Source organism: Aquarana catesbeiana, linkage group LG08 (genome assembly GCF_042186555.1).
Source record: "Aquarana catesbeiana isolate 2022-GZ linkage group LG08, ASM4218655v1, whole genome shotgun sequence".
NCBI classification, from domain to species: domain Eukaryota; kingdom Metazoa; phylum Chordata; class Amphibia; order Anura; family Ranidae; genus Aquarana; species Aquarana catesbeiana.
In genome coordinates, this window is record NC_133331.1 from 262,157,071 (window position 1) to 262,184,602 (window position 27,532).

The following is a 27,532-nucleotide window of genomic DNA, read 5'->3' on the forward strand; positions in this document are numbered from 1 at the left end:
GATTAGCCTTTTGCATTCCTTGTAACCTTTAAATGCCAAAACAGTCCTTTCCTTGCCCCCACTGCTCCCAGGCGATGGTCCAAGCCACACCGCACTGCAGAAGGGATGCTTCCTAAACCAGCCCGAGCCTCGGGCCTTTAGGCCCCCCCCCGTGCCCATCCATGCATCAAGTCTCGTGCATAATTTTTCGTGTGATTCAGCCCTTCTACAGATCAGATTTTACGCTTTTCCCAAAACTAAAATCTCCATTGAAAGGGAAGAGATTTCAGACCATTGATAAGATTCAGGAAAATTTGACGAGGCAGCTGATGGTGGTTCCAGCAAAGGATTTTGCAGAGTGCTTTTTACAGTAGAAAAGATGCTGGGAGAACTTTGTAAGGTCCCAAGGTGCCAACTTTGAAGGGGGCCGAGGCATCATTGTCATTTGTGCAATGTTTCCAGTATCATCTTCAATAAATGTCTCTAGTTTTCATATTACATGGTGTTACAGGTTTATTATATTTGAGATTTAATATCTCTCAGAGATGATGTGGGTTAAATGAGAGTTCTTTGACCATGAGTGAAAGCTTTACCACAATAACAAAATGTATTGGTGAGTAGTAGAAAGTCTAATACACAGCAATCTTTCTATAGCCTATACAAGGGAAGAAAATCTTAGGTTAAAATAAAAGAATACAGAGTATATTCCTTAAAACATTAATCTACAAACAGTAGGACATATAACTAAATATGTTTGTCTTATGTCTTTTAAGTACAAGGCAGACATTTCCCATAGTTACCATTCTCACAAAGGTTCCATTCTGGTGGCTGCTCTACCATAGAGTGAGTGCTTCCCTCCCATCTAGTCTGTGTTTATCATTACAGGCTAATGCCTAATTGGTTGGCATGGTGTGGCTCTGATTGGTGGGCCTCCCTATTACTGGTTAAGGATTGGCTACATCTCCAATCCCTATACTTTGCATAAGTCAGCCCCCTTTAATGCAAATCCTTGTCACTATTCTGAGCGGGAGATTTAACTTGACCTTTTTCAGGGAAATTAAGTACCGTATTTATCGGCGTATAACACGCACTTTTTTCCCCTTAAAATCAGGGGGAAATCATGGGTGCGTGTTATACGCTGATCCCCCCGCCAATTGTGAGCTTTTTGGCTGTTCTTGGCATCTTTCGGCCGCTATCGGCCATTCTCGGCAGCTCTCAGCCGCTTTCGGTGGCTCTCGCAGTCCCGCTGCGTCCCAAAGCCACGAGAACGGCCAAGTGTGCCTGAAAGCCCCCGAAAGCCGCCGAGAACGGCGGCGCCATTTTTCAAGCTTGTGTACCTACAAGTTTGCAAATGACACAGGGACACAGGCTACAGATGGACACTGACAAGGCAACACTGACAAGGCTACAGATGGACACTGATAAGACAGCATTGATGGGCATTTAAATGTAAGTTTTTTTTCCTTAAAATTCCCTCCTAAACTTGGGGTGCGTGTTATACGCCGATAAATACGGTATTCATGACGGGCTGGCCACCCTGATTGCATATCTCAACAAGGGATCCTTTGAAGTGAATATTTGTAGAACAAAGAGGTTTGGGTCCCATTGTTTAGATACACAAGCCGACTCGTCTGTATAACAGGGCCTTCTGGGAAGCAATTTTTTACCCCTACATAGATACAAGTCTAAATGAAATGTAAAAAAAATTGTAATTATGAATATAACTATTCATGAAGATTTCACATACTCATAAGGCAACAATGGCTATATACTTTTTGGACAGACCTCGTATGCATCATACATAGACATTGCTGGGAATTAAGATAATGTTATTAATATGGGGAACTTCAATTTTCCAGACATTGATGGGACAGATGGTTCATCACACTCAACTTGTCAGTTTCTGAACACGCTGTCGGATAATTTTATTGGACAAAATAGTAGAAACCCTAACTAGGAAAAATGTCTGCTAGATCTGGTGATTTCCAATGGCATAGAGAGCATGTCTGATGTGCACTTTAGAGACAACTTGGGCAATAGTGACCACGGTAGAAATATACATGCAAGATTCATGATTTTAAAGCGGCAAAATCTTTTCGGAAAAAGTTTTGCACTCTCTACACATATAGAAATTTATATAATAACCTTTCTAGAGGGTCAAACAGGAGGTAAGGGGGTAAAACAAAATGAGTAAAGGAAAAAAACAATGTTACTTTATTCTTTATTCAATTTAATGTGAGCAAAAAGCTGGGCATTTCCACCCGGGACTTTTAGGAACTTTGTGTGATTTTGACTGTTGGCTGATTTTTGACATCTCCTTGGACGAAGTAAGGAATTGGATATTGTGTCAGAGGTGGTGAGGGGTTGACCAAGGCTGAAACTGGAAATATGGCTCCATTGTGTAACAGGAACACCTATAATGAAGATAAAACCAAGTTATTGAACTTTGCACTTTGAACTTCTGTATGATTCTCATTTAATTCATCAGGTGAGGCTCCTAGCTAGGTGGTCCATATAGTGAACTTAGTGTTGAGTTATTCACTTTAAGGTCATCACAGAGGACAAGGGTGCACTCTTTATGTCTGGAGGAAAAGATATTTAATCTCTAAATGTCGAATAGACTCCCTCAAGAGCTGGTTCTCTCCAGCACAGTAGATTGCTTTAAAAAGGCCTGGATTCTTTCCTAAATGTACATACTATACCTGGGTACTAACATTTATAGGTAAAGTTGATCCAAGGAATATCCAATTGCTTCTTGGGGGATCAGGAATGATTTTTCTCCCATGCTGGAGCAAATTGAATCATGCTTTGCTGGTTTTTTTTGCCATCCTCTGGATCAACTGTGAGTATGGGATTGTGTATACTGTAAAGGATTGTCGTTTTTTTCCCTTTTATTTCTTGAACTAGATGGACTTCTTTTTTCAACCAGACTAACTATGTAGAAGCAAAATACGCTATCCATGGCAACCATCTAGAATATATCTCCTGTTTGACTAACAATGCTTTTCTTCTGTAGAAATTAGACATGTGCACACTGAAATATTTCGTTTCGGAATTTCGTTTTCGTCCGAAAAATAAATTTATTTAGTTACTCCCGAAATTCATTTTTATTTATTTTGTTTTTCATTAAAAATTGTATTCATCCGAAAATCCAAATTAAGGTCGAATCTGTCATTGAAGATTTATGGTGTCTGTCGATTGTTCAAAGAAGATTCCACGGAGCAGCTACACTGTACGACGCCGTTTAGTTTACCTGCTCCGTCGAATCTTCTTAGAACTTTCAACAGACACCATAAGCTAAAGTACGTGTGTACTTAGTTCTAGCTATTTTACTGCTCCTCCTCTTTGGTTACAATCAGCCAATAACATTCATCATCATCATCATTATTTTTATTTATCTTTTCTCCCCTACGTCGAATCTTTTCTCTCCTATGTCGAATCTTTTCTCCCCTACGTCGAATCTTTTCTCCCCTACGTCGTATCTTTTCTCCCCTACGTCGAATCTTTTCTCCCCTACGTCGAATCTTTTCTCCCCTACGTCGAATCTTTTCTCCCCTACGTCGAATCTTTTCTCCCCTACGTCGAATCTTTTCTCTCTGTGTCGAATAATCTTGGACTAATAGACTAATTGGACTAATAGAGTTAAGGTTAGGCACATTCGACCACAGGTTTGATGGACACAGATTGTTATTGTCATCATCATGTCAAATCTCCTATCTATATCGATCTGTTGTAGCAACGAAAATAAAGCATTTGTTTATGTCGGATCTTTCGTTTTTCGGATTCTGCACTTTTGTTATCGTTTGTTAAAACGATAACGAAAATACCTGAAATTCGGACGAAAATGCATTTGGACGAAAACGAATGCACATGTCTAGTAGAAATGGAGGTTCATTAAAAATTGAGTGTAAGGGGAGCTAAAAGTAGCTAACAGCATGCACAGGATATAGCTCTCTCTTACCTGTGTAACACTTTGAACATTGCCTAGGGAGAGGCACCCAAAAACACCAAGAAATATGGACACACAGAGGATTAGCAGGTTGTTGACCAGAGTCAGAGCATGCACAACAATGCCACCAGTCTGTCAAATAAATGGACTTGGATTAAAGAAAATCAATAAACAAGGGAATACATGACCTTAATATCACAGTGTACATTTTGATGGCTTCAGTATCATGACTTGGTAAATAGTTTCATTACCTGTTTGCTCCAAAATTTTAACACAGAAGACCCCTTGAAATAATGTCCCAGTCTCAGGGGGTCAGGGGAGAATGACCCCCCTACATAAGTGGTGACTGAGAGAAGGACCTCCCTACATTGGTGGTCAATACAGGCCCCTTTACACTGATGACCATAGGGAAGAATACTCTTTAGTGGACAGTGAGAACAATCTCCACCTCACTGGGGTGGAGACTTCCTTCAAGTGTCACAACCAGGAAGAGAGCTGCTGTGTGATTGGAGATTGACTGGGACTCTGAGGGAGCTGTGCAGGGGCCACATCGTCATTGAGAGGAGCCAGGGCCCCCAGGGCTGCATTGATCCAGGCTGGAGATCGGTACCTGACTATCAGTATAGAGCCCGGGGGTGGCTCCATAGCGTGTTTTGACACAGCTAGTCACTGTGTCACACGCTCTGAGGTGAGCCCAACCACTTTGGGGGGGTCACCGAAGCACATTGGAGCATGTTTTTGCAGCACCTGACATTGAATGAGCATGCTGGATGACACCAAACTTGGACATTATTATATGCACTTTTTGGAAATTTTCCTTCATACCTTATAAGAAATCTACATGACTATTTTATATCTATGCTGATCACTGGGCACTTTTTTTATCTAGATCATGCACTTTGTGATTTGTTGAACTGTACATGCACATCGCACTTTATGTGGGTTTTAAATGAATTTGTCACATATATTTTTTTTATGCACATTGCACTTTCATGTGATTTTTATGAATGTATCACATGTTGGTTTATGAATTTGTTTTATCATTTTTTGATACAATTTTGATTTATACTTATACTCACGTTTAGGTGGTTTATATATTAATTTGATCTACTTCAGCGCAACGCATTTAAGTCTCTATACCTTGGTGGTTAAGGGCCGTAAGATAACCTTATCTGCCAGAACAATGCAAAACGGATGCTTGCAAGATAGGGCTGCCATTTCTGACTGACGTGATGGCTGTAAAAGTTATCTTAGATGTAAGGCCTCATGTACACTGCTGCTGGTAAACAGACATTCAGAAGCAGTTGGATGTTTTTTCCAGCTGCCCCTGAACTCATTCAATGTTATCTTATAAGTACATGTACAAAGGTTCGTTTAATGTAGTTTTTAGGCACTTGAGTTTAGAGGCCTTTTTTGGAAAGCAAAAAAATGAGTTCAGACGCTGAGCTTAGAGGCATTTCAAGCGCCAAACGCTTCTAAATGCAGCAACTTGCTTTTCGTTTACAGGCGTTTTTCATTTTTCGCTATTTGAAAAAAAAAAAAAAAAAATTATTTAATTTATATATTTTTTTTTAAACGCTTCTAAACACAAACGTGGCTAAACGCGGCAACACTGACGTTTTAAATGTGGGTCACTATCTGTCAAGTTAAACCATTCAGGAGAGGTTGTAAAAACGTCCCGTGTACATTAAGCCTTAGAAACCACAAGAGGCATGTCTCTGTAGGGACAAATGGAGGTTGGAGCAGGGCCTTTTAGCACTATGCCCAAGTCCCAGGTTGGGAAGAGATTCTTCCTTGGAGGTTGTATTCTCATTGTCTCCCTGAGGAACTATCTTATTAAGGGCTCTTCCACCCACTTGTGACCTATAAATGCTGATAATGCAGACACGTGTACCTTGATCATATTGTAAGCCAAGCCCGTCTCTAGAGCTGATTGCAAAAAGTCTAGCACACTCTTGATCTCCGGATTTAATGGAGAGAAGCCCCATTCTGTAGCAGAGGATACAAATCTTTCCCAAATTCTGCTATACGTAGTGTTTGTTGAGGTTTTCCTTGCCCTCAATAGTGTAGTAATCACTTCCTCCGAGAGTCCCTGTGACTGTAATCTGGCTGATTCAAGAGCCAAGCCGCTAGTTTCAGCCTCCCTAGATTCAGTTAGGTCCACTATCTCTGTCTCAATAGGTCTCTCTTCAGGGCAGAAATATAGAGTTGCCGCCATCTGTAATAGCAACGGAAAACCCAATCTTCGTCATGGGTCTCCTCCTTTGCAATCTTCAATAACGTCTTCAAGATCTGCGGAACCAGAGGGAAGATGTATACTAGTGGCAATGTCCATGGAATTGAGAATGTATCTTGTGCTATTGCTTTGCTGTATCTGAACCTTGTTACAAATTTCGGCAGCTGTGCATTCTCTGATGTTGCCATTAGATCCATGGAGGGTGTTCCCCATTCAGAGAAAATTGGTTCCAGGTAGCGTCTGTTGACTGGGTAGGGCCTGTAGCTATTGCTGGGGAAAGTCCGACTCAGCTGATCCACAGGATTTTTCTGTCTGCCTGGAATGTAGGCTACTGTCCAGGCTTCTAGATGTATCTCGGTTGTCAATTGTAGTAAAAGCAGGCTCTTGGTTCCTCCCTGTCGGAATATATTGGAGACTGTTGTCTGGTTGTCCAACCTTAGTTGGACTTTGGCCCCACAAATCAGGTCTTCAAAGGCATGTAGGGTCAGGAAGGCTGCCTGCAACTCCAGGAGATTTGAGTGTCTTGCTTCACGAGCCCTTCTAAAGTCGGTCTGTCCTGGGAGGAAGGAAGGTTATTTTTTTCCTGGTGTTCTGCGGTAAGAGTCCCGTCTTGCCTCCAGTAACGTGCCTAATTGCTTCCTTTTAAGGTCTTCCCAAATAGCATCTTGCTAATAAATGGGATATTGCAAAGTACCTGTTTTGATACACTGTCAGCTACCCAATCCTTTAGCCAGAGTGCCCTCTTTGCTGTCACAAAGTGCCCCGTAAGTCTCGCTAGTAAATTTATGAGGTCTATGGATGCCTCTGCAAGAAAAGCCACCGTCGGATTTAATTCTTCCAATGCCATGATGATTTTGTCTCTTTCCACGCCAGACTATGGTGCAGTCTCCACGTTCGAGACCCATACCTTTAGAGGCCAGTGCTATGGTCAGGCAACAGGCAGCCCCTGCCACTGAGTATATCTTCTTAAGATCTGCATCTGCGTGTCTATCCATTGGATCCTTAAAGGTGGTGGAATCTTCTAAAGGAACATATACCTGTCTTGCCAGATGCTGCAAGGCTGCGTCCACCCCCAGCGATGTTTCCCAGAAATTGGCATCCACGGTCCTAAAAGGATATTTTAGAATATATAAATAGTTGGGTTATGTTGCAATTTAATTTTGGGTAGAGTAGGGAAATTTGTTTTTCATACTACATGGGTCATGTTGGCAAGATTTCCCTTCACTATCTGTCCCATAGACCCAGTAGAAACTGAGAGATTGTGAAAGTGAAATCTCTCCACAGTGAGGGAAATTCCTTCTTAGCCGGGCACATGTCGCCTCTATTCTGGTGACACTTTAAAATGTTTTGATTCCCTTACATTCAGTACCCCGCCGTGTCCCAGGCCAGCAGGACAAATTTCAATACAAAACAAATGAAAAGTTTTTTAAGATGCATTTTGAGGGAGTCTGTTTGTTTGCTTTGTACAAGCCAAAGCAGTGGTTCACTTTAAACATGAAATTTCAAAAATACACAAGCAGTAGCCTTTTATAATGTTAAACTTCAAACTTTCTGAATTACTTAATGACTAGGAGATTGAGGACAAAACAGCTCTGCATTCAGCATGATTCTTCCCAACAGGGGACAGGATCTGGTCTTTCTCCGCTGCAGTTTCATTTTCACTTACAGGTCTCCTTCCCACCCCCAACAATTGGCTAGGCAGTAAAAAGAGGATCAGAACCCTAAAAAGTTCATTTCTCTGTCACTCTCACTCCTATCAGCATGTTCCTTGCACTGCAACACAACTGACTTTTTGTGCTGCTCCTCTCCCCTCATAATGCCTGTGTTTGGAACCCAAGGAAGGTCCCAAAAGCTTGCACCAATAATAACCAAAGATAGACAATAAAGGTTATCACGTGAAATTTTCTGTAAAATACACAAGTATCTCTAGTTCTAAATAAACCGTAAGTCTGCTGCTGCTATATTCCTCCCTCCTAAGTTTTGCTTCTCGAAGACAGAAACATTTTAAATGATTACAAAAGATATGCTTACATTATTTGAGCAGTAGAATGAGCTATGTTCTCTACACCTCAGAGATGACAACGTTACTAGATCCAGGCAGGCAAAAATGATGCCAACACCACTCATGACAGCACTTACAACATTCATAGCAGAAGAACCTCTCACCTACAAAGACAAAAAAAAGTAAATTAAAACTTTAGGCTTTCTACTGTTTTGGTGATTGGTCATTTGGTTATTATTCAATAACTTTTAATTAAAAACACTTTACAACCCCAATTCCAAAAAAGTTAGGGTACTGTGTAAAATCTACATAAAAACAGAATGCAATGATTTGCAAATCTCATAAACCCATATTTTATTCACAATAGAGAATAGAAAACATATCAAATGTTTAAATTTAGAAAACGGGTCATTTTAAAGAGGTAGTAAACTCCTTTTTTACACTAGTACCTACAGGTAAGCTTATAATAAGGCTTTCCTGTAGATACAGTGAATATCTTCTAAACTTGCAGTGTTTGGAGATATTCACACTGGATGCAGCCGGTGATGTCACTGGCGCATGCGCTCTGAAGGTCTGTGAAGGTATGTGCTGGGAACCTGGAAGGAAGACCGGGTGAAGATGGAAGCCCTGTTAGCAGGGCTTTGTTCTAAGGTAAATATTTCATAATGTGATAGTATGCACATTTATTTTAAAATATTCAGGGACAGCCAGAAATGTACTTATACTAGCAAAGGCGTGTGTCAGTCTGTGCACAAGAGAAAATTACAATGGATTTTTTTTTTCATAAAGAGGATAGATACTGGTGGAGAAAATGTGTATACAGTGCCTTAAAAAAGAATTCATACCCCTTGAAATGTTTGACAAAATAATATAAACTGGAATTGAGTTTTTTTGTTGAAAATTTACATACCTGACAAATGGATGGCTTAGAGTAAGCTGCAAGGGTTATAATTCCTGTAATGATATACTAAAAAATAATTACATACATGTAATAATAATAACAAAAATTATAACATTGAAAATTAAACCAGTTGACTAAAACTGAAGTGGTACTTACAGCTACTGCTGCCCAAAAGGGGTTTCCACTTATGAGGGAAAGTCTGTAAATAGAGAAGCAGATCATGCCAATTCCCATAATCACATTATATGTAGCTGCACAAATCAGCACCACCTACAGAAAAAAAAGGCATTTCTTGTTTTTAGGTCATTCAGTATACATCAGGCTCCAGTTTACTTTTGTCATATGTCCTAGCTATATTTGTTGTATATACTGTATTTACCCTCATTGATATTACCCATTGCTGTTTACTTTTAATTCACTTCCTAAAATACTGTGTTTATGATTGTGAAGCTTTAGTATCCCATTGTCAGGACCTGGATCACCTGCTGGTGGCACTGTGCTTCTCTGAGAGGAGAGTTATAATTCCAGTGTCCACCAGCAGGTGTTTCCCAGCAGCCAGCAGACCCCAGTAATCAGTTTCCACCTGATGCTGGCTGCTGGGAGGGTATTTACTGTATGTCCTCCCCTACGAAATGCCTTGCACTCCATTGTTTTGCTGCTGCCAGATTCTGTTTGCCTATATCCTGCTCTTGTTTCCTGCCCTGTACCCTGCCTTATACCTCTTGTTCCTGATCCCAGTTTTGTTCCCCTCTTCCTATCTGCTCCTTGCACCTCCAGTTTTTCCCTGCTTTTCAGTTTTCCCCATTTGATATGTATTGTATATAGTTAGTTGTTAAGCTTCTGTTTGTTAGTTATTAGTCAGGTATTCTGTCACTGGGTGTTTGGTTCACTTTTAATTTCATGCTTGCTGTAAGCTTAATTTTGTATGGACTTTGTTTCTCTGTAAATAAATCGGACTTAAAGTGTTACTAAAGTCTATTATTTTTTAAATTAAAATAACAAACATGTTATACTCACCTGCTCTGTGAAGTGGTATTGCACAGAGTGGCCCCTCCTATTACCGGGTCCTCTGGCAGCGCTCCTGGCTCCTTCTCTTTTTTGTGTGTCTGTGTAGCAAGCCGTTTGCTATGGAGGCACACAGTGTCTGTGTGTTCTCGGGCTATGTGTCTATGGAGCCGCGCTCCATAGACCTACACAGCCGGACTTAGCCTCACGCCCCACTTCATCCTCACTACATTTGATTGATTTGATTGCTCGAGTGCTGTGTAAAGAGGAAGAGAGGGGGAAAGAAATGCAGCCGTGCACAGTGCTGGATCTATTCTCCCCTCTCTTCCCCTTCATACAGGGAAAGGGACAGAAAAACTGAAAACATTTTATACCTTAAGCTAAGAACGTTTTTTACCTTAATGCATTCTTGCATTAAGTATCACTTTACAATATACAGTCTGGTCCCAGTTTTCTGAGGGTAGCCAAGCAGATCTGCTCATCTCTATTCTGAATGGGAAAAAAAAACAAGGAGAGAGGCACCTCTGGGTGCAGATGTTTTTAACAAATTTTAATACACATACATTAGTCAAACTCACATTTTCAGCAGAAAGTGATAGGCATAAAAGTATAGACATGGTTATGTCACGGTGGCGATCCTGAGTCCTGGGCCTTGTAGTTCCACTGTCAAAACAGTCTGGCCAGAGAGGTGTCCGCCGTTAAGATGGTTATGCCGGCTCTGGAAGACAAACTCGAGAGGAGGCGTGAGGCGCAGGGAACAGCAGGCTGCAGGGGGTGACGTCACCGGTGGTGGACGCGTTTCTTGAGAGGTCGCGCTACGGTGTACTGGCAAGCCGTAATCCTTTATCAACAGACATAATGTGGATACTATACAAAGCCATATATAAGGGAGGTGAAGGGAACAAATGGGCGGAACCAGGGAGTGTGTATGGTGAAACTGAAAGACGTGGATGGGGAGCGGTTCTGAACAATTGAGGCACCTGAAATACTGGAGGTGAACTGTGTTGAAAAGTAAAAGTCGGGTTGGATTGGGCTGAGAACTGGATGGGACCGTAATGGAAATGAAAATTAGGTGAATGGATATGTATAGTATTGAAATAGTATTTAAACAACCATTCTTAGATAAGTGAATAAGAATCTTTATTATGTTTATATTTTTAAATATCGATACATGCATAAAGTATAGACTATATATAAAAAGGGGATTATATATAAAGAAACAACATCTGCAAGCAAAACCAACAATCTCTCCCCCCTTGAGATCGGAGCTCTCAAATCTCTGATCAAAGCCGATGACATCAAATTGGCAGACAAGGGTGGAGGAATCGTAATACAGAATAAAAGTGATTATGTTGGTGAGGCTAAGACACTGCTTTCTGATGGCACTACATACAAAAAAAATCACTAAAGATCCCACCCCTGATTTTGCTAGGGAAATTGATAATTTGGTATCAACAGCCCTTCATAATAACATCCTTAACAAAATGGAAAAACCTTTTCTTCTTAAAGACTTTTATCAGATCCCCTATTTTTACCATCTCCCAAAGGTCCACAAGAATCTTGAAAATCCTCCTGGCTGACCGATAGCATCACCACAGGGTTAAGCCTGTATATTGACCAATTTCTACAGCCCATTGTACATCAACTGCAGTCATATATCAGAGACGGGACCCATTTGCTAGAACTCCTTTCCCCTTATAAGTGGGAGCCGACATACGTTTGACTCTTACTTGATATCAACTCATTATATACATCCATCCCCCATACTTTTGGCCTACAGGCCCTGGAATACTTCCTGGCACAAGATCCGTTAATAAATTCCTGTCAGGCCTCTTTTATCTTTGATGCCACATCATTTTGTTTGACACACAACTATTTTAATTTTGATGGTGATTTTTATGTACAACTATAGGGCACAGCCATGGGGACTAATTTTGCGCCTTCCTACGCAAATCTAGCCATGGGTTTTTGGGAGAACCGATTTTTAAAAATAACCCCTTTTCATGTAATATTGTATTTTTTGGTCGCTATATCAACGATATTATCATAATTTGGGATGGTTCCATCGATACCATCAACCAATTTGTGGATCATTGTAATAACAATCAAGATGGTTTGTCCTTCACATTTGTTACTGATCCCAATACGCTAGCTTTTCTAGACCTGGAGCTAGGTCACGATGAAGTAACCTCCATCATTTTCTCCAAAAATTACGTTAAACCCACTGTGGGTAATTCTTACTTGCATCATAATAGCTGTAATTTTCCCAAATGGATTGCCAATATCCCAAAAGGCCAGTTCTGTTGATTATGACAGAACTGTACGAAAGACAGCGATTATGACGATCAAAGCCCACTATTGAAGAAGAAGTTCAATGACAAAGCATATCCTGAGACCCTGATTAATCAAGCTTTCCAACATTACCTTAATGGGAAACCTCCCTGAACCAGGAAACCATTCTGTTCGGTTCACTCCCACATTTCACTTCCAATTTAGGAAGATGAAAAAAATATTAGCCAACCACTGGAATATCCTATTACAGGACCCACTTCTTAAATCCATTATTCCGGAATGCCCCAGGGTCACATACCGCAGAACGCCAAACTTGAAAAGTAAAATAGCCCCCAGTAAAATCAAACTTAATTATATTCCCCCCGCAATACCTGTTCTCATACCACTGATAGGGATGTACCAGCGCCGTAAGGCCCTCTGTAAAACTTGTAAGTACGTCAAACACAGCTAAAAATCTTTTAACACCAAAGGTAAAACTTATCTATTGAAAGAGTTTTATAATTGTTTGTCGGATTTTGTTGTATTTTGTTGGGTTTGTTTGTCCATGCGGCCTACTGTATGTGGGCTGCACCATACGAGCCCTAAGGACTAGATTCCGCGAACACAGGAGATTGATAGAAGGGGGGACCGATCCACACAGTGTTCCTAGACATTTCAACGAAGCCCAACAACGCTCCACCAATAGTTTACAAGTCTGGGTGATTGAACAAATATCCAGTTCTCTCCCAGCGGCAGAACGTTTAAAAAACTCTGTGCCAGAGAAACGTTCTGGATTTACAATCTTGATGTCCTTTCGCCAGGTGGTATTAATGAAGGAATCGAAATTTCTACTATTTTATAATATTATAAAAAAATTTATATATATATATATATATATATATATATATATATATATATATATATATATATATATATTTATCTTTTATATATTTTTAACATATTTCATATCAGTATTGTTTTTGCAAATCTACCTACCTATCTTCTTTTTCACCACTTTGGGAGAGGTGATTTCTCTCTTCTCTAAGTTTGATTACAGGTACCTGCATTACAGTATGTGTTTTGTTTTTTGTTTTTACAAAAAAGCATGTTGACATATATGCCATTTCCTTTGTTATGTTCCATATGTATCTATATATATATATATATATATATATATATATATATATATATATATATATATATATATATATATATATATATATATATATAATATATATTATTTTATTTTATTTTTTTATCACTCTGCTCTCTTCTCCTATCAGCATACCCCTTTTTTATGCTTATATTGTTCCATACCACATGCATATTTTAATCATTTAATATACCATTCCTTCATTCAGTCTTAATATTTTACTAATATTTTATCATTACTTATTTTAATAAAAATGTAATAATATTTTCTTACTTAGTGACACCACTATTGCCCCTATTATCCCTATTATCCATCCGCTTACAGATGTTGTTTCTTTATATATAATACCCTTTTTATATATAGTCTAAACTTTATTACTTTTATATTTTTATATATCGATAAATGCATATATATTCTTGCTTATTCACTAATCTATGAATGGCTGTTTAAATACTATTTCAATATTATACATATCCATTCACCTAATTTTCATTACCATTACGTTCCCATCCAGTTCTCGGCCCAATCCAACCCGACTTTTACTTTTCAACACAGTTCACCTCCAGTAATTCAGGTGTCTCAATTGTTCAGAACCACTCCCCGCCCACGTCTTCCAGTTCCACCATACACACTCCCTGGTTCCGCCCATTTGTTCCCTTCACCTCCCTTATATATGGCTTTCTATAGTATCCACATTATGTCTGTTGATAAAGGAGTGCGGCTTGCCAGTACACCGCAGCATGCCTACTCAAGAAACGCGTCCACTACTGGTGACGTCATTCCCTGCAGCCTGCTGTTCCCTGCACCTCACGCCTCGTCTCGAGTTTGTCTTTCGGAGCCGGCATAACCATCTTAACGGCGGACACCTCTCTGACCAGACTGTTTTGACAGAGGAACTACAAGGCCCAGGACTCAGGATCGCCACTGTGACATAACCATGTCTATACTTTTATGCCTATCACTTTCTGCTGAAATGTGAGTTTGACTAATTTATGTGTATTAAAGCTTGTTAAAAACATCTGCACCCAGAGGTGTCTCTCCTTGTTTTTTTTCAGCTCCCTGGAACATGGTTTCTGTTCTAATATGATGGCAGCCCTGCTTGCTCTGGACTTTTAACCCCTTCTCACCATCTGTACATAGACTTAAATATGCTGTGTATATAAAACAAAACGGATTGACCACAGATCTATAATTGATTGTTTTATAGTTTTTTTGCTTGTTCTATTCTGAATGGGTGTTAGGAATCAGCAACAAGGTTTTTAGCTAATTTTTCCTAGAAAAAAATAATGTCTTATAAGATTAGAAGTTAATTCTGACGAAATTTCATGAGTGTGAAGTCAATCATTTCATTGAGGAACTTTTGCAAAATTGGCTGTTTGTTCATAACTGCCATGAGTATTCTGGTCACGGCTAACAAAATCAAGAAAAAGACAGTAGAGGGCAGCAGATCCCTACACCTGTTTTTGTAAATAGCTGTGCTGCGAATCACAGAATTAATTATGTATAGCACTTCCTGTCCCTGGGTTGCTACAGTGGAAACTACAGAAGGAGAAACGCAGAAAGCCTGAGATGACATGACCTGTCCATGGAAGAGCTGCTGCTGAACCCAGACCAGAAGCAGAGATTAGGCAAGTGTATCTATATTAATAGTTTACTATTGCCCATATATTTCTGTCACCAGTCTTTAGATATACATAGATATACACCCAGAGTCTATCGGTTCCCTTGTGATGAACATGCACTCACTATGCCAGATAACAAAGTCTGTGATATGGTTGGTGCACATGTGTAGCTGTCACCTTCCTATGTCTTAGTACATGAACCTGTTTATTACAATAGAGTTTATATGCAGCTCTTGGTATTTTCGTTAACCCTGTCCGTTTTGGTTCTGGATTCTATAGCTAGTTTTAGCTCAGGGCTCAATAACCAGCATAGGCTAGAGCCAGCTTAGGCATTCGATGGCCCACTAGCTAGTTAGAGGTCCGGTTCCATGTTATATTCAAAGCTACTAAGGGCTAAGACACAGAGTAGATAGGATCATGGATTCACAAAGTAGCTGGGTTATAGCATAACCCAGTGAGTTTGTCGCAGAGTAGAGATGCGACAGGAGATTTTGTATGATTCGTGTGTCAGTATTGTTTCCCCGGAGGGCCTGGATTTCTTCTGAAAACACGAATATGTACCATAGCGTCCAAGTTTTGGAGTACTGGTCCCGTCTATGACGGGGCGGTGAGAATGAGGTCCTCCATTTTATTTATGTCTTCAACCTTTCTAAGCCACCAGTCGACTGTCGGTGGATGTGGGGATTTCCAGTAGAGGGGGATATATGCTTTGGCAGCGTCAAGGAGGTGACAGGTTACGGACTTCTTCTACGTGTTTTCCGGGGTCGTGGAAGCATGGAGGAGAAAATAGGCAGGGTTGTCTGGAACAATACGTTCCGTGAATTTCTGTACGATTTGGCGGACATTTCTCCAAAAGTCTACGATCTTGGGGCGTGACCAGAAGATATGTAAGAGAGTTCCTCGGTCCCTCTGGCACCAACAACATAGGTCGGACGTTGTGGGGAAGAAATTATGCAGTAGCGATGGAGTTCTGTACCACCTCGTCATAATTTTGTAGTTTGTTTCTTGGATTTTTGTACACATAGATTCATATGCAAATTCTCTGAGTATACGGCGTCGTTGGCTGGGGTTGAACAGACGATTTATCTCCTGTTCCCACCTGATCAGGCCCAGAGGTTGATAGTCCGCTGGGGGCACAATCAACAGCTTGTAGGTGAGAGAGAGGATATGCGGTAGGGGTAGAGTGTGTGCGTATCTGAGTATACAGTGTCGTTGGCTGGGGTTGAACTGACGATTTAGCTCCCGTTCCCACCTGATCAGACCCGGAGGTTGGTAGTCCGCTGGGGGCACAATCAACAGCTTGTAGGTGAGAGAGATTGTGTGCGGTAGGGCTCCATTCTCTGTACAGTATTCTTCTAAGGTAGTAAGAGGTTGGCTAGGGTCATTGAGAGGCGGGATGGACCGTAGGAAATGGCGGAGCTGAAGTGCTCTTAAAAAATCTAAGCGGAAAGGGCCTGTGGGGTCTGAAAGTTCTGTTATGGTCTTCCAGCGTCCCAAGCCTCAAAAGTGAGAGTTTTGGAATAGGCCTGAGCTACTCAAATTTTGAAATATCACGTCATGAAGTCCCGGTACGAACAGGGGGTTACCCAGTATAGGGAATAAGGGCGAGTTCTGGGGTGAAAGAGAACCTTGGGAGAGAAGATGTGCGGAAACTTGTGTAGTAGGGCCGATAAGAGGTTGTCGTTTAATATTAGTGGGTAGAGATGCATAGCACTAGGGTGTCCTATGGAGGGGAATGACACTTTGGGCTTGCTCCAATTGAGGCTATAGTTTGGTTTCCCGGTGTTGGCACCAGTCTATTAGCCTACTCAGGTGTATGGCATGGTAGTATGTGCGGATGTCCGGCATCGCCAGGCCTCCGTGCTGTTTAGGTAGGGAAAGTATTTTCCTGTTGAGACGTGGTCTTTTGCGGGCCCATATGAATTCTATGAATGTTGATTGTGTTTGTTTGAAGTAACTCGCGGGGATGTGGATAGGTAGGGCCTGAAAGAGATACAGGAATTTAGGGGGAAAACTCATTTTGAGTATATTACATGACTGGAGGCTGGTGTGCCACATGTTAAGGAGGTTCCTATCCGTTTTCAGTTGAGATCGAAAAGTTTTGAGAACCGATGGGGGATGAATGTGCCCAAATATTTCAGGGCGGTGTCTGTACATCTTGATTTAAAGCTCGCTTGGAGGTGTGTAAGATGGGGTTGTGGTAAACCAACCCCCATCGCCTCTGATTTGGAAAAATTAATTTTTAGGTTGGAGAGTGCGCCGTACGTTTTGAATTTGCTTGTTTGTATCCCTTTTTATGCATCTCAAGAATGTTGGCTTATGCAGCTGCAGTTAAACACTGGTTGGTGCCATTAGTTTGCTGTTAACCAGTATTGTTAAGTCTTACTCTGGTTCTGTTTTGCCCTTCCTTTATTTCACTTAATAGGTAAATTCTGGTATCACCCAAATTTAATCCCATATCTCCCTTCCCCCTTAAGAGCATGTTCAAACCCTTTTTTTTCTTCTACCTTGTTCCTGTATTAGGAAACAGATTTTGATTTTCTCTAATCCATTATCGACAGTAGGGATGAGCCGAACTGCCCTGGTATGGGTTCGAGCAGGGTTCGGTAGACTTCACGAAAGTTCAGATGATGAACCTGAAATCAATTGGAGCCGAATCTGTCAAATTAAAATGCCCATTTTTCTGGGCTAATAAGAAAGTGGGAGTCAAAAAAATAGCATGGGGTGGGCAATGACCCGGGGAACAATGCTTAAAGTGAAATATTAAAAATGTCCATTTCCTTTAAATATCATGACTGGGGGTTATTCTAATCCTGCCTTTGAAGAGTCACATTTCTGTGACTGCTGCCGCAGCACTGACATTTACAAAGGAAAAAAAAAAAAAGTAAATTGCCGGAAAATGGCATGTCATTGGCAGCTTTAACAAAAAAAGCACACAGACCTCTCCAATGGTCTTTTATGTATTTTGAAAATCTTTGGTGGAGTCTGTGTTCCTTTGATTTTTTAAGAAGCTGGCAATGAATGGCATTCTCCAGCAATTTACCCTCTTGCCGACCGCCCCACATACATTTACTGCAGGAGGGCGGTGGCTCCTCTGCGCAGAATCACGTACAGGTACGTAATTCTGCACTTTTGGGTCTGGGGCGCTCTACCTGAGACCCACTCCTGGTGTGATTGGACACAGGAGGAGCCAATCAGCGGGTCCGGCGGACTCTATGTCCACCAGCACCCGGCGATTGTGAGAGAGGCAGAACGCCACTCTGTCAGTAGGTAAGGTAGAGATCTTGTGTTTCTGCTAAGCAGGAACATGGATCTCTGCCTTCCCACAGTATAAGCACCTTCCCCACAGTTAGTAAACACTCCCTAGGCACACATTTAACCCTTTGATCGCCCTTGATGGTAACCCGTTCCCTGACAGTGTCATTAGTCCAGTGATAATACATATTTATAGCACTGACCACTGCACTAGTGTCACCAGTCCGCAAAAAGTCTCACTTAGTGTCCGATTTGTCTGCCGCAATATCGCAGTCCTGCTATAAGTCGCTGATCGCTGCCATTACTGATAAAATAAAAATTCCATAAATTTATCCCATAGTTTGTAGATGCTATAACTTTTGCACAAACCAATCAGTATACGCTGATTGGTATTTTTTACCAAAAATATGTAGCAGAATACATATTGGCCTAAATTGATGAAGAAATTCAATTTTTTTACATTTTTTTATGGGATATGTTTTATAGCCAAAAGTTAAAAATATTATTTTGGTTTCAAAATTATCCGTCTTTTTTTTTGTTTATAGAGCAAAAAATAAAAGCTACATTTTTATTATTATTATTTTTTTTACTATTAATGGCGGTGATCTGCAGTTTTTATCGGGACTGCGACATTATGGCGGACAGATCGGACACTTTTGACACTTTTTTTGGGACCTTTGACAGTTATACAGCGATCATTAGTATAAACATGCACTGATTACTGTGTAAATGTCACTGACAGGGAAGGGGTTAACACTAGGGGGCGATCAAGGGGTCAACTGTGTGTTCCCACTGTGTGGGGATAGGAGTGACTACTTAGTAGGAACAAACGATATGGCTCCTCTCTTCTGACAGCACAGAGATTTATGTGTTTACACACACAAATCCCCGTGCTGGCGCTCATACGCGATCGCGCATGACCAGCGGCAATCGTGCCCGCCGGCCACGTGCATCGGTCCCCCGTCGTGCAGCGGGCGTGTGCGCCCTCTGGTGGCCGAAAAAAGGGTAGGACGTACCCGTACGGGGTTTCGCCCAGGAGAGCCATTCTGCCGCAGTATATCTGTGTGAGCCGGTCGGGAACCAGTTAAGCATTTGTACAAAAGACGCAAAAACGGCTCTGGCAGCAAAAGGGATAAAGCATTTAATTTTTTTCTCTCAGAGTGATAAACAGGCATTTTCAAAGCCAGATGGCATGTCAAATGTCTAAAGGAAAAATAATTAATCTTTTTTAACCACTTCAGCTCCAAAAGGTTTACCCCCCCTTCATGACCAGGCCATTTTTTGCGATACGGCGCTGCATTACTTTAACTGACCCAAATAAAATTGATGTTGATGAAAATTTTCTTTCCACAAATAGAGCTTTCTTTTGGTGGTATTTAATCACCTCTGCTGTTTTTATTTTTGCGCTACAAACCCACCATTTTAAAAAAATATATATATTTTTACTTTCTGCTATAAAACATACCCAATAAAAAACGTTTACCTTCTAATTGTTCTACTGGCAGGGTCAATAGGTATTTAAAGAATGTCCCAGGGGTACTGTCTAGCCTTACTGCAATAGGCAGCCTTTATTACATTCAGTTTGCCTATAGTTTCTCATAAAGTCATACTGTATTTTGAATAAGGGCCATTGTCAGATAAAATCTCTCACTACAATTAATAATTCTTCCTAATACACAATCTTTAAATGCAAACAGCAAAGCTGAGTAGAGAATAATAGAAATTGATCTCTTTATGAAGACTTTAGTACTTACACCCAGTGCAAAAGGTTTCCCTTTCAGAAAGGTCTCATAAAAAGTGGTTGGAAGTGAAACTTGTGGCAAAGGAACATTGACATTCCATTGTGGAGCAGCAGTAGACATGATCACTGTCGGAGGACCTTGAGGGACATTATACACACTGGACACTGGTTGGGCGATCTCCATGGGATTTGGATTTGAAGTGCACAGAACGGGTTCTTGAGAAGAGATGTTGGTTGGCACAGCCTCATAACTGAATGCACGGTCAGAAATTGGTGAAGTCATAATGAAGAGGATATTTCTTGACAACTCTGGAAATTTATAAAGGACCACAGTCAGCATAACAATCCAAACACAGTTAAAGCAATCTCTCTAATGTAACACCAATAAGATACTCCTCTATATACGGTACATGGTTGTTGGTAAAAAAGGAACTACTGTAAATTGTTCAGTTGAAATAAACAAAATGGGATATGAACGTTAAAAAACCTGTCCAAGCGCAGAGTAAAAATTTCAAACAGCTATCCAGCTCCAGATGATCCCCCGTTACAGGGGATCAAGTAGCGCGTTTGGCTTACAACCAGCCTGGGTCTTTCTCCCACTGATGGTATTCTCCTAATCCCGGGCACCGCTCATTCACATGGATGGATGGTTTATGTATCAAAAAACAAAGAAGCTCCACATGACATAAAACCTCTTTAAAGTTTATTAAAATAAAAAGCAATGCACTTACATGTTATAAGATGAATAAAAGCCTTAAGTCTGGTGTACCGGTCAGCACACAACCAAAACAAACCTGTCCTTTCCTGGACATGAGGGGATAGGTGACATCAGCGTGTCGCTCCATCAGAAAGAACGGGTTTGTGTTGGTTGTGCGCCAGCCGGCACACCAGACTTAAGGCTTTTATTCATCTTATAACATGTAAGTACATTACTTTTTATTTTAATAAACTTTAAAGAGTTTTTATGCCATGTGGAGCTTCTTTGTTTTTCGATACATAAACCATCCATCCATGTGAATGAGCAGTGCCCCGGGATTAGAAGAATACTATCGGTGGGAGAAAGACCCAGGCTGGTTTTAAGCCAAACGTGCTACTTGATCCTCTGTAACGGGGGATCATCTGGAGCTGGTAAGCAGCAAATCTCACTATTTTGATGGCGGACCCTTCACATGAGGTGATTGATGGCACTTCTATCATCAGGAATCATCAAGGCTTACAGTTGGAACCACTAGTGGACTATTTAGGAACGCTATATATTTTTATATCTGATGGACTGGTTTATAGGATCTCTTTTAGTGAGATTCTAATATTTTTTATAAGAAATAAAAGTTTGCTTTTTAATATTGTGGAGGGTATTGTATTTAAATGGGTCATATTTTTTAGGTGAAATATCGTTTTAAAGGCCAATCTGTGCAAATCTTGTACACCCTATTCCCTGACCCCCACCCTCTTCCACCCATTCAAAACATTTAAAAAACATGACAAACATATTGCAGATACAGCGGCTGACCTGATCTTAAGAAATAAAAATACATTTAAAATGTAATTTTAATCCAATGAAAATAGCAGCCATTTATTATAAAAAACAAGAAATTACAAAAAGTTTACAAAATTACATCCAAAATTATCAAAACAGACCAACAAAAAATATAAAAAGCTGACCTCCTCATAGGTCAAAGGACTTTGAAGGCACATATAATTGAAAATAAAAAGGCTGTATCTGCTACAAACTTCCACTTCAAAGCTGTTAGACTATTATTCCAAATTCATAATTTGGCACTTATAGGTGTTATATTTTGCAAGCTTTCCATGAATATAATATATTTGGATTTATGATTAATCATAATAAATACAGTATGCGTGAATGACCTTATTCAATTGATTTGATATGATTCTTCAGCTAAAGCTGAGTATTGCTAGAAGTTTCTGGTGTAGCTAGTTTGGTAATGACATATAAGGTATCTTGGTATAGAATGTCATGAGAAGTTAAAAATAGACACGTATCTATGTAGTTATGGGAATTATACATATTTGTTTAAATACTGTTAAGTTGTGAGCATAGTCTCAGCCATAATTAATAATGTTAGTATGTATTTACTTAATGAAGTTAAAGCTGGTAATATGTGTTCATTTTAGTAGATGTTTGGTTATATTACATGATCAGCACATTACTACAAGAATAGAGTGTTACATGTGGGCTTGTCAAGCAAACTCCACATATGACTCTCTGAGTTAGTACCTCCTCTTAGATGGACATATTGCTGAAGTTACCAGAAATGAATGCATGCCATACAAGGTTTTGAGCGTTGTGGAGTTATGACATGTACATGGAGCATAAAAAGACAAGACATCCCTATTCAGGGTCAGACATACACCCTCCAGGAGAGCGAGAGACACACACACACACACAGAGAGAAGGCTAACCAATCTTCAGGTAATTCCACATACGGAGGTCTATTCATGTACACTTTGACAAGTGCTAGACAGGTGATTCTCTCTAGGAATAACCTTATACTACGTAACTTCCTCCAGCCATCTTGGAAGACGCAGATGGCATGAAGGAGACAACTTGGAGACATAAAGCTGTATGAAAGCATGTGTGCTTCATGGTTGCTGCCTTCTAACTGTTTATTCTAGTTCATATATTTTTACCTACACTAAACTGAACCATTATATTCTTTTTTTATTGTATTTATGATGCCAACTTTGTGACAGTAAACTTACACTTTGTACCCGGAAGGCTTCGAAACAATTTAAAACCTCAGACACATATCTAAATAAGATGAAAGAAGGAGAAGGGCCATAAGATAGGAATCTAGGGGACCTGAAGAAAAAGCAAACCAGATAGATGGGGGGGGGGGAGTAGGGGATGTGAGAGAAAGAGAGATAGGAAATAGATAGGGTAGTAAGAGTAGATCTAGATCCTGTATACCTCATCCTTTCTTTTTTTTTTTAACTAGAATAAATTAACAATTAAATAATTAATAAAGATACCTTAAATAAGCCACAATGAAGTGAATATGAGATGGGACAAAAGTTAGCTGAAGTGGTAAAAAAAAAAAAAAAAAACGTACACTTTGTTTATAAGTCAGTCCGACTATCAATGCTTTTCATCCAGGAACGCCCTTGAGATACCAGAATATTAGATATTAATATTTATTCTTCAAAGGCCCCCCAGTGGCTCCTACTGCCTTTGGGACAATATACTACCAAGATACCTATCTATTACCACATTAACCACTTGTCGACCGTGTCACGCAGATATACTGCGGCACAATGGCACTCCTGGGTGAAATCCCGTACAGGTACGTCCTACCAGTTTTCAGCTACCAGAAGGCCTGCTGCACGGCGGGGGGACCCGATATGTGTTGCCAGTGGGCACGATTGCCACCGCCCACTTGAAAATGTGTGCACGAGCGCCAGCACAGAGATTTGTGTGTGTAAACACACAAATCAAATCCCTGTGCTGTCAGAGGAGAGGAGCCATATCGTTTCTTCCTACTAAGTAGGAAAAACGATATGTCTCCACTCCTAGTCACTCCCATCCCCACACAGTTAGAACATGCTGAGGGAACACACATTTAACCCCTTGATAGTCCGTTGTGTTAACCCCTTCCCTGCCCGTGACTTTTACACAGTAATCGGTGCATTTTTATAGCACTGATCGCTGTATAAATGCCAATGGTCCCAAAAAAGTGTTAAAAGTCTCCGATCTGTCCGTCGCAATGTTGCAGTACCGCTAAAAATAGCAGATCACCGCCATTACTAGTAAAAAAAATATATAATAAAAATGCCATAAATCTTTCCCATGGTTTGCAGACGCTATAACTTTTGCGCAAACCAAACAATACACACTTATTGCGATTTTTTTTTTTTTTTTGTAACAAAAATAGGTAGAAGAATATATATTGGCCTAAACTGATGAAGAATTTTTTTTTTTTTTTTTTTTTTTAAACTTTTGGGGATATTTATTATAGCAAAAAAAAAAAAATATTGTGTTTTTTTTTTTTCAAAATTGACGCTCTTTTTTGTTTATAGCGCAAAAAATAAAAACTGCAGAGGTGATCAAATACCACCAAAAGAAAGCTCTATTTGTGAGGAAAAAAAGGACGCAAGTTTAGTTTGGGTACAGCGTCAAATGACCATGCAGTTGTCAGTTAAAGCGACGCAGTGCCAAATTGTAAAAAGTGCTCTGATCAGGAAGGGGGTAAAATCTTCCGGGGCTGAAGTGGATATTGACCTACCCTAATTAGGGAGGCATGAGGGATGAGAGACATCTCACCACTAGCTCAAATAGTGGGAGGAATGGGAATGTCATCAGGTTGGAACTCCTAAGCCACACCCCTCTGTTGCATAACAATGTCTGGTGGGTGGGGCAAAATGCTTTAGAAATGCTTTAGAGGGGCTTGGGAGGAGTTTAAGGCTGGGGCCATTCAGATTCTTCTCCACCTGTTGAGTTAGTGGTGTGCAGTACAGCCGGCATCCTTACACTGCTGTGAGGCACCAGATTTTTTTTACCAGCAGAGAGCAACTATAAGTGGATGCAAGGTATTGTGACTAATTAAGAAGGCACACACACAATGGATATGGGCCCAACCCATAATTCTCTAAATGTTTTCATCCATCATGCCTTCAAAGACCCTGAGACCCCTGCCAGCTACTATGACTTTTCCTAGATCATCAAAATCCCTCCTTTAAATTCTGGTGTATTGTAAATAAAACTATTCACATAACAGCCCAACATATCTAAATTGGAGGATGGGGAGAGGAGAGTGAAAGAAGGCAACATCAGTAAATGATCTAGGGGAGGGAAGGTGGAAGAAGCTTGTCGGATGCTGGAACTGTTCCAACTCATCCTGAAGAAGAGCACCTCCCTCCAAACAACCCACCAAGACCACACCCTGCCCCACCCCTCCTCTAATAATATAACACTCTATTGGCCCCAGCCTCTCCTACAAATCCAGTCATGTCAGCCTTCCACTAACGCTGCACATTACAGCTCCTGGCCTAATTCTGGAGATCCACCTGGGGATGCCTGTTCTGGTGACAATTGTCTAAAACAGGATTTCCCTCACTTTGGAGAGATTTACAATATACTGCCTTCCTGTTGCAAGCGAAAGGACAAGAAGAGAAATCTCTCCAATAGGATGTAGATGGCTAAAAATCCTTCCCTACTCAATCCATTGGAAAAAAAATAGTTTTGGCTTAAGATATCTCTTAATTCCATACCTATGGTGCATATAAATATTGATATAAATATGTGTACTCACCCAGCGAAACAACAATAGACACAGCAGCATTGCACCCCTATACTCACCGTTTAACTGTGGATCCTATTGATTGCCGTGCGACTGGAAATAGCAATCATATAAAGAAGGTCTTTCTGATGCTTGGATGCTTCTGTTGACTTTGTTTTATTACTCTGCCCAGTTATATATTACCTGAACTATTTGTAGAATACCGAGCTGGCAGCTGGTTTAGTTGGGAAATAAAATTATGTTGGGCAAAGGCGTCATTCTACTGCGGATGTGACTATCCTCTTGGAGAGTGTTATCCTTGGCACTGCTGTGACTTTAAAGGGAAACTCTGATCAAAAATAAAACTAAATTTGAGGAGGACGTGGCGACTGCTCGGCAAGATGGTCACTTAACTCCGGAGTTCCGCTCTGCTTCTGGGCTAATCCATATCTACAGATCTACAGCCCTGATCTGCAGCCCCTTGGATGGGGCAAGCAGGTGGAATTGGTCTTCCAGATATTGAAGATTCAGACATCGGATTAAAAAAATCACCCGATATGTTATGAGTGGATATAGAGTCTGCCCTTACACGTTCCTGTAGCTTGCACCTCCTTCTATTAGCGGACACCTGGAAGCCTTTAAGCAGGAGCGGCCTGTCCATTAAGGGCGAATGGGTGCCGCCCCCTCTCTCCAGCCACCCCCTCTATGAATAATGGATAGATTCATGCATTGCATGAATCTATCCATGGTCGCCGCCGCCACCCCCTATTCAGGCATCCGGCCCCTTTTTAGATACCGGGCGCCTGAATTACAGCAGTGGAGGTGACTTTTTGAAGCACCTGATTAGAGCTATAGGCTCTATCTAATAGGCTTCAAAAAGGGTGAACTCGGAGCGCAAAGCATTGCACTCGGAGTCCACCCAGGTGTGTTAGAAAAGCGAATGAATATTCACTTTTCTAAAACTGAACTGCCTCTCCACCAATCAGGAAGCGCATCACCTGATTGGCTGAAAGGACAGGCGCTGCTATTGGACGCCTATCAGAAGGAGGGGATGGGACGCATGGGGGACACAGCTCGCTGCTGCAAGGCCTCACAGCTTGCTGCCGTCACCCGCTGCCTGACCGAGATAGGGTAAGTGCCGGTCAGACAGCGAGCAGGCGGGGGGGCACAGTGGCAGCATTTGATGGGGCACAGTGGCTGCAATTGTTGGCACAGTGGCAGCATTTTATGGGCACAGTGGCGTCATTTGATGGCGCATTTGATGCGGCACAGCGGCAGCATTTGATGGGCATAGTGGCTGCATTTGATGGGCACGGTGGTAGCATTTGATGGCACAGTGGCAACATTTTATGGGCACAGTGGCATCATTTGATGGAACAGTGGCTGCAATTGATGGGCACAGTGGCAGCATTTGATGGGCACAGTTTCTGCAATTGATGGCACAGTGGTTGCATTTAATAGGCACAGTGGATGTTATTGATGGCACAGTGGCTGCTATTGATGGCACAGTGGCTGCTATTGATGGGCACAGTGGCTGCCTTTGATGGGCACAGTGGCTGCCTTTGATGGGCACAGTTTCTGCAATTGATGGCACAGTGGTTGCATTTAATAGGCACAGTGGCTGTTATTGATGGCACAGTGGCTGTTATTGATGGCACAGTGGCTGTTATTGATGGCACAGTGGCTGTTATTGATGGGCACAGTGGCTGCATTTGATGGGCACTGTGAGGCTGCAATTTTTTTTTTTCAGTATTTTTCAGTATTTTTCAGAATTTTTCAGTTTGTTTGCGTCTCCCAAAAATTTTAAGCACCAGCCACCACTGCCTTTAAGTCTGAGTGTTCTCTCCCCCTACCCACACATATCTCTGTGTTGGCATTGAGAAAATTGTTGCTTCAACCAACTCAAAGTTCCTGCACGCATATTATCTTTTACCCAATAGAAAGTTTGAAACTCCTTATTACTTATATCTCTCTCAGAAAATGGGCCTACATTGGGTAGATAACCTTTTCTACAATGGCACTTTAAAAACCAAGAAGTCCCTAATGGCAGACTATGGCATATCCAAAACCACTGGTTTCATCCACACACAAATATTTACTTTCTTGACCATATACCATCCCCCACATATAATGCTCTCAGCTGATGTATGTAACTTCTTTACAGCCCAACATACTACATAC

The 27,532-nt window shown here is 41.0% G+C and overlaps 1 protein-coding gene across 4 annotated transcripts; it reads right to left on the minus strand.

The window, feature by feature from the left end:
- Window positions 1–2,181: 2,181 nt before the first annotated feature.
- LOC141105372 (membrane-spanning 4-domains subfamily A member 4D-like) lies at window positions 2,182–25,557 on the minus strand. Of its 4 annotated transcripts, none has more exons than XM_073595239.1 (7): window positions 25,432–25,556; window positions 20,128–20,423; window positions 9,224–9,337; window positions 9,077–9,133; window positions 8,196–8,330; window positions 3,941–4,060; window positions 2,182–2,393 (listed from the first exon to the last, which is right to left on the minus strand). In XM_073595239.1, exons 2-7 carry the CDS (start codon window positions 20,395–20,397, stop codon window positions 2,250–2,252), a joined length of 840 nt encoding a protein of 279 aa, XP_073451340.1. In that variant the 5' UTR covers window positions 20,398–20,423; window positions 25,432–25,556; the 3' UTR covers window positions 2,182–2,249. The 4 variants fall into 4 exon arrangements, 3 of the variants coding, with proteins under 3 accessions (XP_073451340.1, XP_073451341.1, XP_073451342.1); XM_073595240.1 differs by having other exon boundaries at window positions 25,385–25,499; XR_012235582.1 differs by lacking the exon at window positions 2,182–2,393 and adding an exon at window positions 5,823–7,271 and having other exon boundaries at window positions 3,980–4,060; window positions 25,432–25,557.
- Between the last annotated feature and the right edge of the window lie 1,975 nt (window positions 25,558–27,532).